The sequence below is a fragment of the Rhagoletis pomonella genome, unplaced genomic scaffold (genome assembly GCF_013731165.1).
Source record: "Rhagoletis pomonella isolate Grant_MI unplaced genomic scaffold, Rhpom_1.0 Rhpom_scaffold_00010, whole genome shotgun sequence".
NCBI lineage: Eukaryota > Metazoa > Arthropoda > Insecta > Diptera > Tephritidae > Rhagoletis > Rhagoletis pomonella.
The window spans coordinates 19,876,601-19,890,414 of record NW_023458564.1 but is presented as its reverse complement, the minus strand read 5'-3'; the positions used below and the strand labels follow the sequence as shown (position 1 = coordinate 19,890,414).

General features: G+C 33.3%; 1 protein-coding gene across 1 annotated transcript in view; it reads left to right on the top strand.

Annotated features, from left to right (window-relative positions):
- The window catches only part of LOC118746144 (polycomb group RING finger protein 3), a gene marked incomplete in the record, with an annotated part of 16,571 nt that extends 3,871 nt beyond the window's left edge, over positions 1–12,700 (top strand). The window contains 1 exon segment of the mRNA XM_036479929.1: positions 12,491–12,700. Within this exon segment, the coding sequence (XP_036335822.1) occupies positions 12,491–12,593 (103 nt within the window).
- Positions 12,701–13,814: the final 1,114 nt, after the last annotated feature.

The window sequence follows — 13,814 nt, the reverse complement described above, 5'->3', positions numbered from 1 at the left end:
TTTTTTTTTTTTTTTTTTTTTTTTTTTTTTTTTTTTTTTGAGTGCTTTTTAGTGCATAATTTTTAAGCACAAAATTTTAAAAATGTTGCAATTTAAGCAAACCAGGATTCAGGCTGATCTGTGCAGCAAAGCACTAGACTGCCACTGTGCAATTCAAATCTTAGCACCGGTTGGCAGGATAGCTTTTTTGCAAATTAATTTTCGCAAAAAGCTGGCAGGATCGCCATGTATCGAATGAAACAATTCATTTATGTTTTTATTGTATTGAATTTATTTTACTGAGCAACTCAATGTCGCTTTGTAGGTTATTTTACAATTGAATTCTTAGCCTAACATATTGGGGTATTTATGGGAAATAATTGCTGCATAAGCATAAATAATATTATAAATAAATTGAAGCTTAAAGTTAGTTTGTTTGACGGTTTGGCACGTGTGCCTGACAATGCGTGAGTTCTATATTCAAAATATTCAAACAACTGAAATATGAAACCCTTGTTGTTATGAATAAATTAAATAATTATAAACGTTAAGCATGGTCGACTTCAGTTACACTACAACCCATGCATGCTATTTTAAAAATGCAATGTGGAAGCAGACACGAGTGGTGTTTAATGCGCAACGGAGTGGTTAGAATTCTTTCATTTAATGCCTTGTTTTTTTAACACAAATGAGAAAAAAGGTTACGTTTTACTTCAAAATTAACTTCTGTTTTAAGAAGTTTAATGGAATTTATTTTTTTAGATGTATATACATTTTTTGCAATGCGTACGTTTTTTAGTTTTTTATTTTGTATTCGCTGACTCTATATTTCACTCAATTACCCTTAAAAAAAAAAAAAATTAAGAGAGTGTTTAAGGAGTGAAAATTTTGTATGAAAATTTGCATAAAGTTGGGAACTAAAAATTTTTGGAGTTTTTGTTGTATTATTAGCCCTAATTTTGCATCAGTTGAGCAAAAATGGACCAATACAATATACATAGTTACTATGAAAAAAATGGTTAATAACGAATTAGGTATTATTATTGGGAGCCTCCTGAAGAAAAACAGAGTTTTTCGATCGAAAACTATTGATTTTCATGAATTCTATACCATTTTTATGAAAAGTTGTTTTTCCCATGTAAAATACATTGAAAACTTTAAGCGCTTTGAGCGACCACTAAATATTTTTTGATTTAAAATAGAAGTTGGGGTATATTTTTTCGGTATAGAACAATCCTAGGGGGTGAGAGCATTAAAATTCCGACTATACTTTTTCACATACATTTTTGGGGCCACCCTAATGTAAGAACTTGTTTTTTTTCATCCGAAAGCGTTTTACGTATAATGGATATATACAGCGCGGGATTTCTGTTATAACTTTAGCATAAAACGGGATTTTGGTTATATTTTATTAACTGGCAGCACTGTGTGGAAGACAACCGCCACACCTTCGGTGAAAAAGGTTCTAAACAATCACGGAATTATTTTTTCAAACTTACATATAACTTAGGGCTGCCAGATATCTCTGTTGCCAAACCGGGACACTTTAGGGAGGGCCTCTCGCTCCCTTCTCTTTCATTTCGACGTGCGAAAGGATGTAGGGAAATTTTATTTTGACAGACAAAAACAAAAACATAAAAACATAAGATCATGAGATCATTACAACGTACGCCAACAAAACAAAACAACTTATCACAACTAAAGCACAGAGAATTTTTTACAATGCATGAACCTTTTTTATTCTTTATAAAAATACAGTTTATACTAAATATATGAAAAAACATAAAAATAAAATTGTTAAACTTAGTGCTAAACTCGGGAAAATTCAATAAACTTGCATACAAATTTGCAACATTCTAATCAGACTTTTGATAAAAATGTTTAAAATGAAGTTTTGCAGCCCATTAAATTTTAGTTGATTTTTGGTATTGTTTTTCCTGAGAGTTTCTTCCATACAAACTATATGTGATAATTCTTTTTATATGGAAGACACTGTCAGCAAAAAAAATAAATGCTAAAAATCAACGAAATTTGCTGGCAACTTCAGACTTGCACTTTATTAATTGGCTCAAAAGCTACATTTAAAAAATTTTTCTAAAAGATCTGATTAGAAATTGTGATCTGATTAAAGAGCCTCCGAGCCAATAATTTTGTACGGCACTGTACTTATAAGTACTCTAGGTTTCATGAAAGAAAAAAATATAAGTACAAGATAACATTAAAATATCAGTCATATTTTTGGTTGCTGTGAACTTGTTTCAAAACTTCTGTATTTTCCTTAATATAATTGTAAAACTCTGTGCACGCCATTTTGAACGTATTTAGGTACATATCGATGGCTGAGTGGAAGATCGACCTATCTCGGCAGCCAGTTCGAAAACGCCCTATCTCAGAAAACTTTTCAAGAACGCCCTACTTCAGAATTTGATTGAAAAACGCCCTAATTCAGAATATTATTGAAAAACACCCTACCTCAGAATTTGGTTGAATAACGCCCTATCTCAGAATTCGGTTCAAAAACGCCCTATCTCAAAGGAAAATACATTGAAAATAAGCTGAGATAGGGCGTTTTTGAATCGGCATCTAAGATAGGGCGCTCTTCAACCAGCGTTCTTGAAAAGTTTTCTCAAATAAAGCGTTGTTGAAAATTTTTCTGAGATAGGGCGGTTTTGAACTGGCTGCCGAGATAGGTCGATCTCCCACTCAGCCATCGGTATACTAATCATCAACTATTGCTTGTGCAAAGTTCAACTAAGTATCTCGAAATGTGACTATTCCACAAATTAAACCGGTGCACTGAGATAAAGAAGTTTAGAATTAATAAAGCGTGCTAGATTAAAAAAAAAAACTATATATAAAAGAGCACCAACCCAACTCGTAATACATTTAAGTATACAAATTTTAATATTTAGTATAGAAATATTCAATTCAAATACGCCCATATTAAAATGATGCGATTTGCAATTACCGATTGCTTTTTCATAATTAAGTTAAAAAAATATTTAAATTCCATACTGGTTGTAATGGGAATTGAACCCTGACCCTCTGGAAATTAGCAAATTGTGGCATCGTCGCGCACTCAGCTACAGCCAGACATGTAAATGTGCATTTAAATATTGAGTTTGAATCAACACCACGCGTGCGTGTTATGAAAGTATTATTTTTAAATACGAACATTTTTAAACGATAATCAAATAGAAAATATTCATGTTTACTATGCGTTATTTCCCTCAGTGAATTCATAACATTTTTCTGAATATTACAACGCGTTTTTTCCCTTAGTGTAAAATCAAATCAAAAACCGTGACACTAAAACGAAACCTGGGACATTTTAAGGTTGGACCGGGTCACCGGGACAAATAGTCTAAAACCAGGATATGTCCGGGAAAACCGGGACGTCTGGCAGTCCTAATATAACTAGACTAAAATTGAAGATACTATAAAACTGTGTGCTCAAAAAACTTCTAACGCTTCTGAGAAAAAAGTTTGAATTTTGGGTGAAAATTTGTTGTATTTTTCTGTAGATTTCTACGAAGTTTTAAAATTGGGTTCATATGGGTTTTGTTAGAAATTTAATTACATTTTATTGCAAATTTCTAGAAATAAATAAATAAACATGAGTGGGAAATTATATCACTCTGAAATGGGGGTGTTATTGATATGACCGATCCTGTATGTACATATATAATAAATTTTGTAAAATCAAAAATCAAAGTGGATTTACTAAAATGAACACAACGTATTACTTATAAATTCTGAAATATATCGTTAATTTCGAAAACATGACACGTTTTCGGATATACGTACACTAGGGTAATGTATAATTCCATATATGATTCCTCAAACAATCCCTTATATAACACTGTGGAGCACAAAAAAACCTATAGTGCGAATATATCAGGTTTGATAGCTGTTGGCCATATCAATAATGCCTCATACTCAGATTTAATAGATCAATTCGTGTTTTCCGAGAAAAAAAAATTCACGATCCAAAAATCTGAATATAGCGGCCAAATCTTTTTTTCCCAAAATTTTGAAAATTCATGGTTTTTTGGCCTAGATTTTGTTGTAAATAACATACAAAGCAAATATAGGCCAAAAAACGATGATTTTTGGATCGCGAAATTTTTTTCTCGAGAACACGAATTGATCTAGTAAAATTGAATATGAAGCATTATTGGTATGGTCAACAGCTATCAAACCAGATATATACGCACGTGAAGCCCATATGAAAGAGGGAGATAAAAGATCACACGTAAATGATTTTCTATATTTGGCCTGTACTATATGTATAAGTACGGTAACCATATTTACCGAATACGGGACAAACAATAATTTTGGCTTTTTTTCCACAAAAGCTAGAGGATTTTAAAACCTTTTCCAGTGTTCCTAGATTTATTAGCCCTGAAGCAGCATTTTTATTTGGCATATATTTTTCGATTCGGTCTTTTGCGAAAGCAGCAAATAAATATTCAGTTGTAATATCACAAATTTGTAGAATATTTTTCCATAACTTCGTACTTTGTGCTCGGGATTTTTATCCCGCAAAATTGACTACAAACTGGAAAACATGATAAAAATATACAACTACTTTTGAAGCACAAGTGGCATCCAACGGATTATTTTCCAACTCAGATTTCGGCCAAGCACAATGCAGTGATCTGGAACGAGCTGAATTGCAAAGCGAACCTTCGAAGGGTTCCACTTTCTTTCCATCTTTGAGAACTTCTTCCTTTTACAACATTCTCATGGTAGCCTTGTTATTTGGAATTTCTCGGGCTGAATATACAATCCCTCATACAATCAGCAGAATGTTTTTTGGGGTACCTAGTTACGCCTAATGAATATATTCTCCCTTCACAAAATTTGAAAATTGCCTCCACACCACGGCGCATTGGACAATTAATTGTACCCGAGAAAAAACAGTAAGCTGTGCGCATTCCCTTGCTGGTTTTGGAACCCACATACGTAAACAAAATTTAAACAAAAATTACAATTTAAAGGCTTGTTAAATATGCTTTGCGCTACACAATGCGTTGAAAAAAACTTTGAAAAGCTAAATTCTTGTGAAATTTCTTTCAAAAGTTGAACAACAATTATTAACGCCTAATTTCGATTCATACGCACAAACACCCAGTTTTGATACGCAAAATTATAACTTCAGAAACCATCTACATACTTATGTGCTCCTCGCTTCAAATCACAAGCGTCCAGTTTTAAAAATAACAAGTAAAGAAGTATAAGTTCGGGCGAAACCGAATTTTATATACTCGGCGAAGGTATCAACTATCGTCGTTCCAACTTTCTTTAAACTACCTGAACGTCTATAACAGTCTTTCGTATTAACTTGGAGTACATGAACGTCCTCAGTTATTGAAATATCGGAGTTTTCGTATATCCGAACATTTCCGTTATATGGGAAGCTCGTGCAATTCTAGTCCGATTGGAATAATTTTCAACGAATTGCTTTTTCGTACCAAGGTTATTAAATGCACAGAGTTTGGTAGAAATTGATAAATCGGCTACCGAGATATACATTTTTAGTCATAAGTGGGCGGAGCCACGCCCAAAATCCAAAAAATTACATAATCGAAGTTTCTGCTCAGTGGTCATTGCAATCATCGATTTTGAGTCAGTTAGCTTCAGTAGTTACTGATTTATCGCAGTTTTCGTGTTTCTGTAAATTATCGTTATATGCAGTGTTGCCGCGAATCATTTTTAGTGGTAGCCAAATTCCTTTAAAAAAAGGTCTAAAAAAGAGCTAAAAAAGGTCGTTGTGGCTAAAAATGGTAGCTAAAATTGTTTACTTACATATACAGTGAAACCCGCTTAAGTACCTAACCCTCTTAAGTAACCAACATTTTTGGACACCGTGAATTTTTTAATATAATCAGAAGAAAATCCCCATTTACAATTTTACTTATAATTTTCCCCTTTTAAGTGCTCTTTTAAAATTCCTTAAAATATTTACGTATTTTCACATTCGGTAAAAAAATCTAAAAATTTAACGGTAACTTTTAGCCACTTGAAACTCGCACATTATTGCACTAAAATTGAATAGGCTATAAAACTGTATACTCTAAAAAACACTTCTGAGAAAAAAGCCTGAATATCTTAGGCTATTTAAAAATTTAAATTGCATTATGAGAAAGTCAAATTTCGTGGATTTTTGCAAAAATGTTGTCGATTTTCGGAAAAAAGGCGTTAAAATCCAAAAAAAAAGTACGGTAGCGGCCTCTGGCGGCCCTCAAAAGAAAAAATTAATACCAGAAATGGATTCCCCGACCCCAAAAACCCCCAGATACACATTTTGGCTAGTTTTCAATACAGCTGTTTCAACAGGTGAGCCACTTTTTGGAATAAAATAGATAGAAAAAATCGCTGGCTCGAAATTCATTTTAGATCTATGATTTCTTGGGCAAAAATGCTTGAAATAACCCAAATAACCATAATCGCGATGTGCCTTTGATGCAAAAAATTTTACCCGCCCTAATGTATATATATCAGTCTTTCTTAGATTAAAAATCCGTCTCTTACATAAATGAAAAAAATGAGATCAAATAAAGCTTACTTATACTTGGTATGAAAAAGTTGTATATTTTCATACCAAGTATCAGTAAGTTCTCCAAAGGGTTAAAAAAAGGACTAGGGGCAATTTTAAATTTATGTGGCCAAATAAAGTATGTGGTAGCTAAATCTAGCCACCAAAGGGCTAAAACGGCAACACTGGTTATGTGGGAGGTAGGCATGGCTATTGTCCGATTTCAAATATTTTCAACAAATTTCTTAGCTGGATCCTAAGCAAGGCGCGTACGGAGTTTGGAAAGGATTAGTGAAGCGGCTACTAAGATACAGTATTTCATCATAAGTGGGCGGGGTCCCACCCCTTTTCCAAAAATTTTATAATAATATTATTTTGCACCAAACTTCTACTTCACATACTAATTTTCAACAATTTGGGCAACCTATATGGGACCTGGTCTACGGAAAGGGGGCTTAGGTGTCAAGAAATCAATTTTCACTTTTTGGTTGATTCAGATGGAAGATGAGATGCTTTTTCACGTGGTGAAAAGCAGAAAATCCTAACTTGCTTAGAAGTGTACTAAAAATAATAATAATATTAATAATAATAATAATAATAATATTAATAATAATAATAATAAAACTATAATAATATTCCGACCAACAACAACACTTACTGGACGTCCGGCGCGGAGAACAATTAACGAGATAATGAGAAACTGACGAAACGAGTTGTTTACTTTTAACAGCTTTTTCACAGAAAACTAGTTTTCGCACGTAAGCTCCCTTTTCGTAGACCAGGTCACATATACCAAATTTCGTTGAGATATCTAAATTTTTGCTCGAGTTATCGTGTCCTTGGATAGACGGACGGACAGACAGACAGAAATGGCTTAATCGACTGCTTTTTTCATTCTGATCATTTATGAATACATTTGTCTATATCTATCTTGATTATTTTAGGCTGTTACAAACAACCGTTACGCGAACAAAGTTAATATAGCCTTGTGCACAAGTGCGCTCGGGTATAAAAACTGGTTCATAAGCATGTCATTTTTATGAGCTATTAAGGCGCCAAAATATCGAATTCGGGACAAATACGGGAAATTAAAAGAAATACAGAACATTTGACGTGCCGTATGAAATAAATAAATTACCAGGACAATTAACGAGAAAAAGGACTGTCCCGTATAATACAGAAAGGCTATACTTTTATAAGGGAAACATTTCAAATTCATAAGGGATACTTTTCTTACTGCCATACCTAAACAAAAGCGTCGGCGTTGTCTGGCTGTCAAACAATTCTCATGCCCACACAATTTGTATGAAGCATACCGAAACAACACGGCGTAAACGCTGAGCGGTTGTAAAATCCGATTTTGACAGGGCGTTAGGTATTGAAGTTGGCTGCAGAAAACGGCGAAACTGTAATTTTCGTGTTCCACACAAACAAACCTATGCTTATTGTTGGTGTGATTTCTTCATTTGACGGAGCGTTGACGCTTTTGTGTAGGTAAGTAGGGCACTTCGGCGTTAACGCTAGGTATTAGAAAACGCTCTTCCAACACTTTGGTTTAGGTACGGCAGTACGAGCTGGGTATCAGCTTACAAATTTCAAGCATATTATCATATCGAGCCATAACCGCCAAAAAACCGCAAGCGATATATCTTTCAAAAACTCTATTTTTGATGCAGAAATGCCCGTAGAGCATCTAGATGCCATTCTGCATCAATAAGAAAATTTTGAAAAAAAATCTCGCTTGCGTTTTTTGGCGGTTGGGGCTAGATATTCCTGTGAATAGAAACACGCCTAATTTTATTATTTTAGTTTTCCACAAATTTATGAGACTACCAATATGATAATTGGCACGCTGCACAGTGCCCCGCTTCCATATATGTATGTGGGCAAAAATTGGATTGCGGACGGATTTTAATGAAAATTTGTTTCTTAATGAACTTGAAAGCGCTGAATTCAGAAATGCAATTGGTTTTTTGATAACTTACATACTTCCACTGCACAGTGGCCAATTTTTCGAAAAAGCTGGCCAAAAGTCGAATCGTGGTACAATTGTAATCAAACCTTGTGTATCCGTCTTTATTTTGGTTGCTGGTTTTAAATTTCACCACATATTTTCGAAATTCAAAATGGCGGATCCATAATGGCCGCTGCGTACGCTTAGCATAATCAGATTTTTAGCAAAACTAAGGTAGTTAAGTATAAAAGGTCATGTTTTCTGCTTTTTTGTTATATAATGTGATGTAGCGGCTAGCAATGTACGCTATCATTCCGCAGGGCCTGGGTTCAAGCCCAGTTTCCGACCAACATCAAAAAAAAAGAAACAAAAAAGTTGTTTGTAATAATGGTCGCCCTTTGGCAGGCAATGGCAAACCCCCAAGTGTATTCAGCCACGAAGAACAGCTTCTCATAAAAATGCAATCCCCGTTCGGATTCGGCGTAAAACTGTTGGTCCCTCCCATTTGTGCGCCAACATCAAGGCGCACGCCACAAATCGGAAGAGAAGCTCGGACAAACACTGATGTTTGTTTCTAACAATGTTGATATTCAAATTTACACGGGAGATGAATCAATAAACAAGACATACATATTTGTTGGTACAGGAATATATTTTTAAGATAACAATTTTATACACCGTCAGACTCGCACTCATCTGAAATATCCAAGCTCATATCAATATTTTTTTATGGCAATTTCACATCCGCATTTACAACAGTTGATAATAATTGAATGACATCTGACGACAGTATATGATTTTGTGTAGGTGGGTTTAAACGTAAACTTGAAATGAGAGGGTCCGAGGATACAAGCAGCCAATGAAAAATATCTGTCATCGTATTTATCCTGGAAGATTTTGTTGAAAAGTTTTCCCGATATTTTTTAATATCCTTACTCCTTGACTCTTGAGCTTCTTCGGAAAGTTGCCCAATTGGCAGGGGTGCCCATTCAATAATGAGAGGCCCATGGATGAGCACTTCATGAATTGATGTTGGCATGGATAGCTTTTAATCAACAGTTTCGCAGTATCCAGGCAATATTGTTTGAAGAGATGTATATCAACGGCAAAACCGCATGATAAGACTTGCATTAAACAATGCATCGAAAATTTCTCGCCGAGTGCACTATAATAAAGTGGTACTTTCTGACATCATTAAATTCTAAAAACATCCAATCTTTAAAACATCAAAATCTTGACAGAAATAATTTTTTACATAATTTAAATCTTTTAAACATTAAAAAAACTAAGAATCGCGTATAAAAACTAATGTCCAAACTACAGTGGCGGCTTGTGGCAGGTGGTTTTAACCAAGGTGGATGGGAAAAACTTCAGTATATATGAAAAAGAAAATTAGACCGCCCATCTGGACCACTCTGGTAACTATTTTCCTAATTTATCATAATGAGTCAATAAAAAAAAATCAATCCGTGGATATCTATGTCTAACGTTAGTTTTTAGATGGTGTGACAATGAAAAAACATGTTTTGCATACTCTAGATTACAATGTCCATGAGCGGATAGTTGAAGACTGTAATTTTTTAAAGATAATCACCCTCATTGCGAGAGTCGTGTCGAATGCAAGTCGTTTTACGAGAGTCGAATCGTATCGAAAATTTCACATTATTGCCAAACATTTCCACTCGACTAGTGTATTAAAACGGAAAAACTTGGCAGCACTCTATACTTTTCGACGGTTTTCGTCGTTTACTTATTTCAGCACGACAGTAGACAATCGGAACGTTGTCGAGTCGTACAATTTAGCCTAATTTACGACTTACGCAATGAGGCTGAATACCACAACTTTAACAACGTCGAAAACTTTAATTTACGAAAAGTTTAGAGCGAATTGCTAGCAACAGTCACTTCGATCTCCTGTAACACTAAATGCCTTAAGAGAATCGACTTGTTGCCTCACAACGATACGCAGTGGAGCCCTCTTAACAATATAAGATGGTTATGCATACGAATGTACCAATTTTCTTTTGGACTTTTGGCCAGGGTTTTCCAAAAATTGGCCACTGTGCACTGTAAATGCAGTTTAAGTTGAAAATTTTGGTTCTTGTAGCATTTACATAGGTATGTACATATAATTCGCTCTATTTTAAAAAGAGTGGTGTCCAATGTCCTGTAGATGTGCAATAAAGTTTTATTTCTTTTGAAATGGGTTGCCACCCGTTACAAATTTTATTAAAATGAATTAATAAGTTGAATCAATTAGATATTACAATAAGGGTATCAATTGAAATGGTTTTGAAAATGCTTTACTTCTAAACGATACGTAGAAATGTTGCCACATGTTTAAAAAATTAAATTCAGTTTAATTAAGGCAATAAGGTCACTTGGGGTATTCACAACGGTGTCGTAAGTGTCCTATTGTTGTGTGTCGTCAACTTTAAATGCATAAAAAATATATATGGGGTGTTCGCAAGGTACCATCAATGTCATATTATGAATTTTCGCAGTGCTAAAAAAGAGTTGGTTGTTGTTTCAGGTTTTCTAAACATTTATTTAAGCTTTTAAAGTCTACGACATACAACAATATGACACTTACGACACCGTTGTGAATCCCCCAACTGAAATATGTTTATCAGTATGGATATCAGACACAAGAAAAAATTGGAGATATGTATCAAGAAATAAGTGAAGAGTAAAAACATTCCTGGGTTAGTTTAAGAGTCCAGTAATTTAAAAGAAATGTAATCAGAACAAATCACTGATTGGCAATGTATGTTTTTGTAATAAAATAACAAATACGATGTCAATTATTACAATTATTATTACAATTACATTACAATTATTATTTTAGTTTAACTAAATTTTACTTTACACACAGGTGGCAACCCCCTTCAAAATATTTATAAGCTGTGACCTTCTTAAACCTCTGACTCCCATATGGTGATACCTATGTATTTCAATTACCTAATTCCCTTAATACAAATGTAATTCGATTTTTTAAACAGGTGGCAACCCTGTTGCATGTAGTTAAGAAATAAACCCTTTTCACACGCATTTCGATTGATACCAATATTTTAACAATTCATTTAACTTCTTAAATAATTTAAATTTATTATTTATTTATTTATTTATTTTTTATCTAAAAAATAAATCCTTATTTTAAGTCAAGCTTTTTAATCTGTCTCCTCGTTTTTGAAAATCGAACTATTCGTTCTTATTTGATGGCACTGACAAGAAATGAAAAGATGATTTTATGCATTAGCAAAATCGCATTATTTCAAAAAGTGCAATAAGTTAGCAGCTTTTTTTCTATTTTGGAAGCTAAAAACCTTACAATTAAATAAAGTAATAAATAAAACATATTTGACATATATTTTTTATTAATTCCATTAAAACTACCCATTTTATTAAAACAAAATTTTTTTTTCTGGAATACCGTAAGGACACCTTGTGTTTAATTTTTTTCCAAAATTTTTATTCTTATAGTTATCTACCATATATATGAATATAAAAAACGTCAAAAAGACATTTTATTTCAAGCAATGTTTTTTTGATATTTATTTCCATGAAGAGCTAGCGCATGGCTATGTTTCGTGTAAAATTCTTAGTATTAAATTTGTTGAGTTCAGTGGCTTCCGGGCGGCATATCATTTATTTTATAGGGAAATTTCTGCTTTATTCTTTTTAGTGGAAAAATTACCTTTACAAAAATACCAAACACGCACATTGCAGACAACGAATGTTTCGATTTATGCCCACTTAGGCGGTATGAAATTTAGTACTTTTTCCACTAAATGGCTTTTTTCTTTCCGTTTTTCTTGAACTTCCAAAATACAATTCGAATTCGAGCTGTTGCAACGTATAACACCTTTCATTATTGCATCATGGGCTACAATTAATATAAAGTTGATTGTACAAAATTTAGTTATGTTTAAAATTTACATGTAAAGCAATAATAAGTATATACTTAACAGTTTTACGGTTTATTTTCAGATCGACATACTGTGCAATGAGGAATCGTTGGGTAAAGACCATACACTAAAGTTTGTTTATGTGACACGCTGGCGTTTCAGAGATCCACCACTGCGATTACAATTCCGCCCGCGAGTTGACTTGGTGTGAAGCCTTTAAACATACCGGGTGGCAAAGAGTCAAAAGAGTAACAATGTTAAGTGAAATCAAAAGTGAATGCCAACATAAAGGGTTTTAATTAAAAAAAAAAAAAAAAACGATAAAACGCTATATATACTTAGTAAAAAACGGAGAAGCTAGTTAGGAATCGAAAATACGGATTGTGGTTTTAACAGAAAAGACATCTTTATTACATTAAAACGATGGAAGTACATTTTTAGTGGGTACCAAACTGCATCTATGTTGGTTGTAATTAACTCATCTATAATGCCAATCAAAATAATCTTTTTAAAGATAATTTTAACTGTCTTAATATATTTAACATAAAAGATTCAACGAAAAACGCTGTATAACTTGAGCGGAAACAAATAGCATCTTCCTACTTCTCAATAATTGTTCTCATTTTAAACCTTTAACTTGTAATTAGTTATGTGTAATAATCTATGCGATTTGTATATTTGTAGTTTGTCAGTTAAGCTTTTCTTTTTTTAATCAAAAGATCAGGTTTTAAATCTCTTATTTATATATTTTATTATATTTTCACTGATACATACATACATATGTACATCTGTATTTACAATTCTATCATACCGGATTTTATCAAATGATCTAAAGTAAAATATCAAAGAAAGAAAAACTGTTCTATATGTATGTATGTATATGTACATACATACATACATATTTGTAAATAAAAGAACATTGAATATTAAAATTACTACTTAAATTTATACTTGTTTGCTTTACGGAGTCATAGGAATTACACACTAATCTCAAGCGCGATCGGCCATAAACGTTGCAACCGTTGGTTCAAATCAATTCGTAGCCAATCAATCGTAATCGTTTTGCCCACAAACGTTAAAATTTTGCACAATATCATTTTTACAATTTCATAGTTTCGGCATACATACATTTATGAAATTTAACAAAAACACGCACTTCGGGTCCGTTATCCATTTTGGGTTTAGTGAAAATACAAAACTACCATATAATGTTTTTTACGGCGTGGTTACCACGAAAATAAACACAAAATATATAGAATGACGTTGTACAACATGCCTATTAAAGGCTGAATTGGTGGTGCCCTACCATAGCCATAACCATAACAATAACAATAAACGTTCCGATAAAACGTACGCGCAGCTCTGTAAACGATTATTGGTGCCATATTATAACGCCAGAGCCATAACTATAACCGTAGGTATCTATTTTATT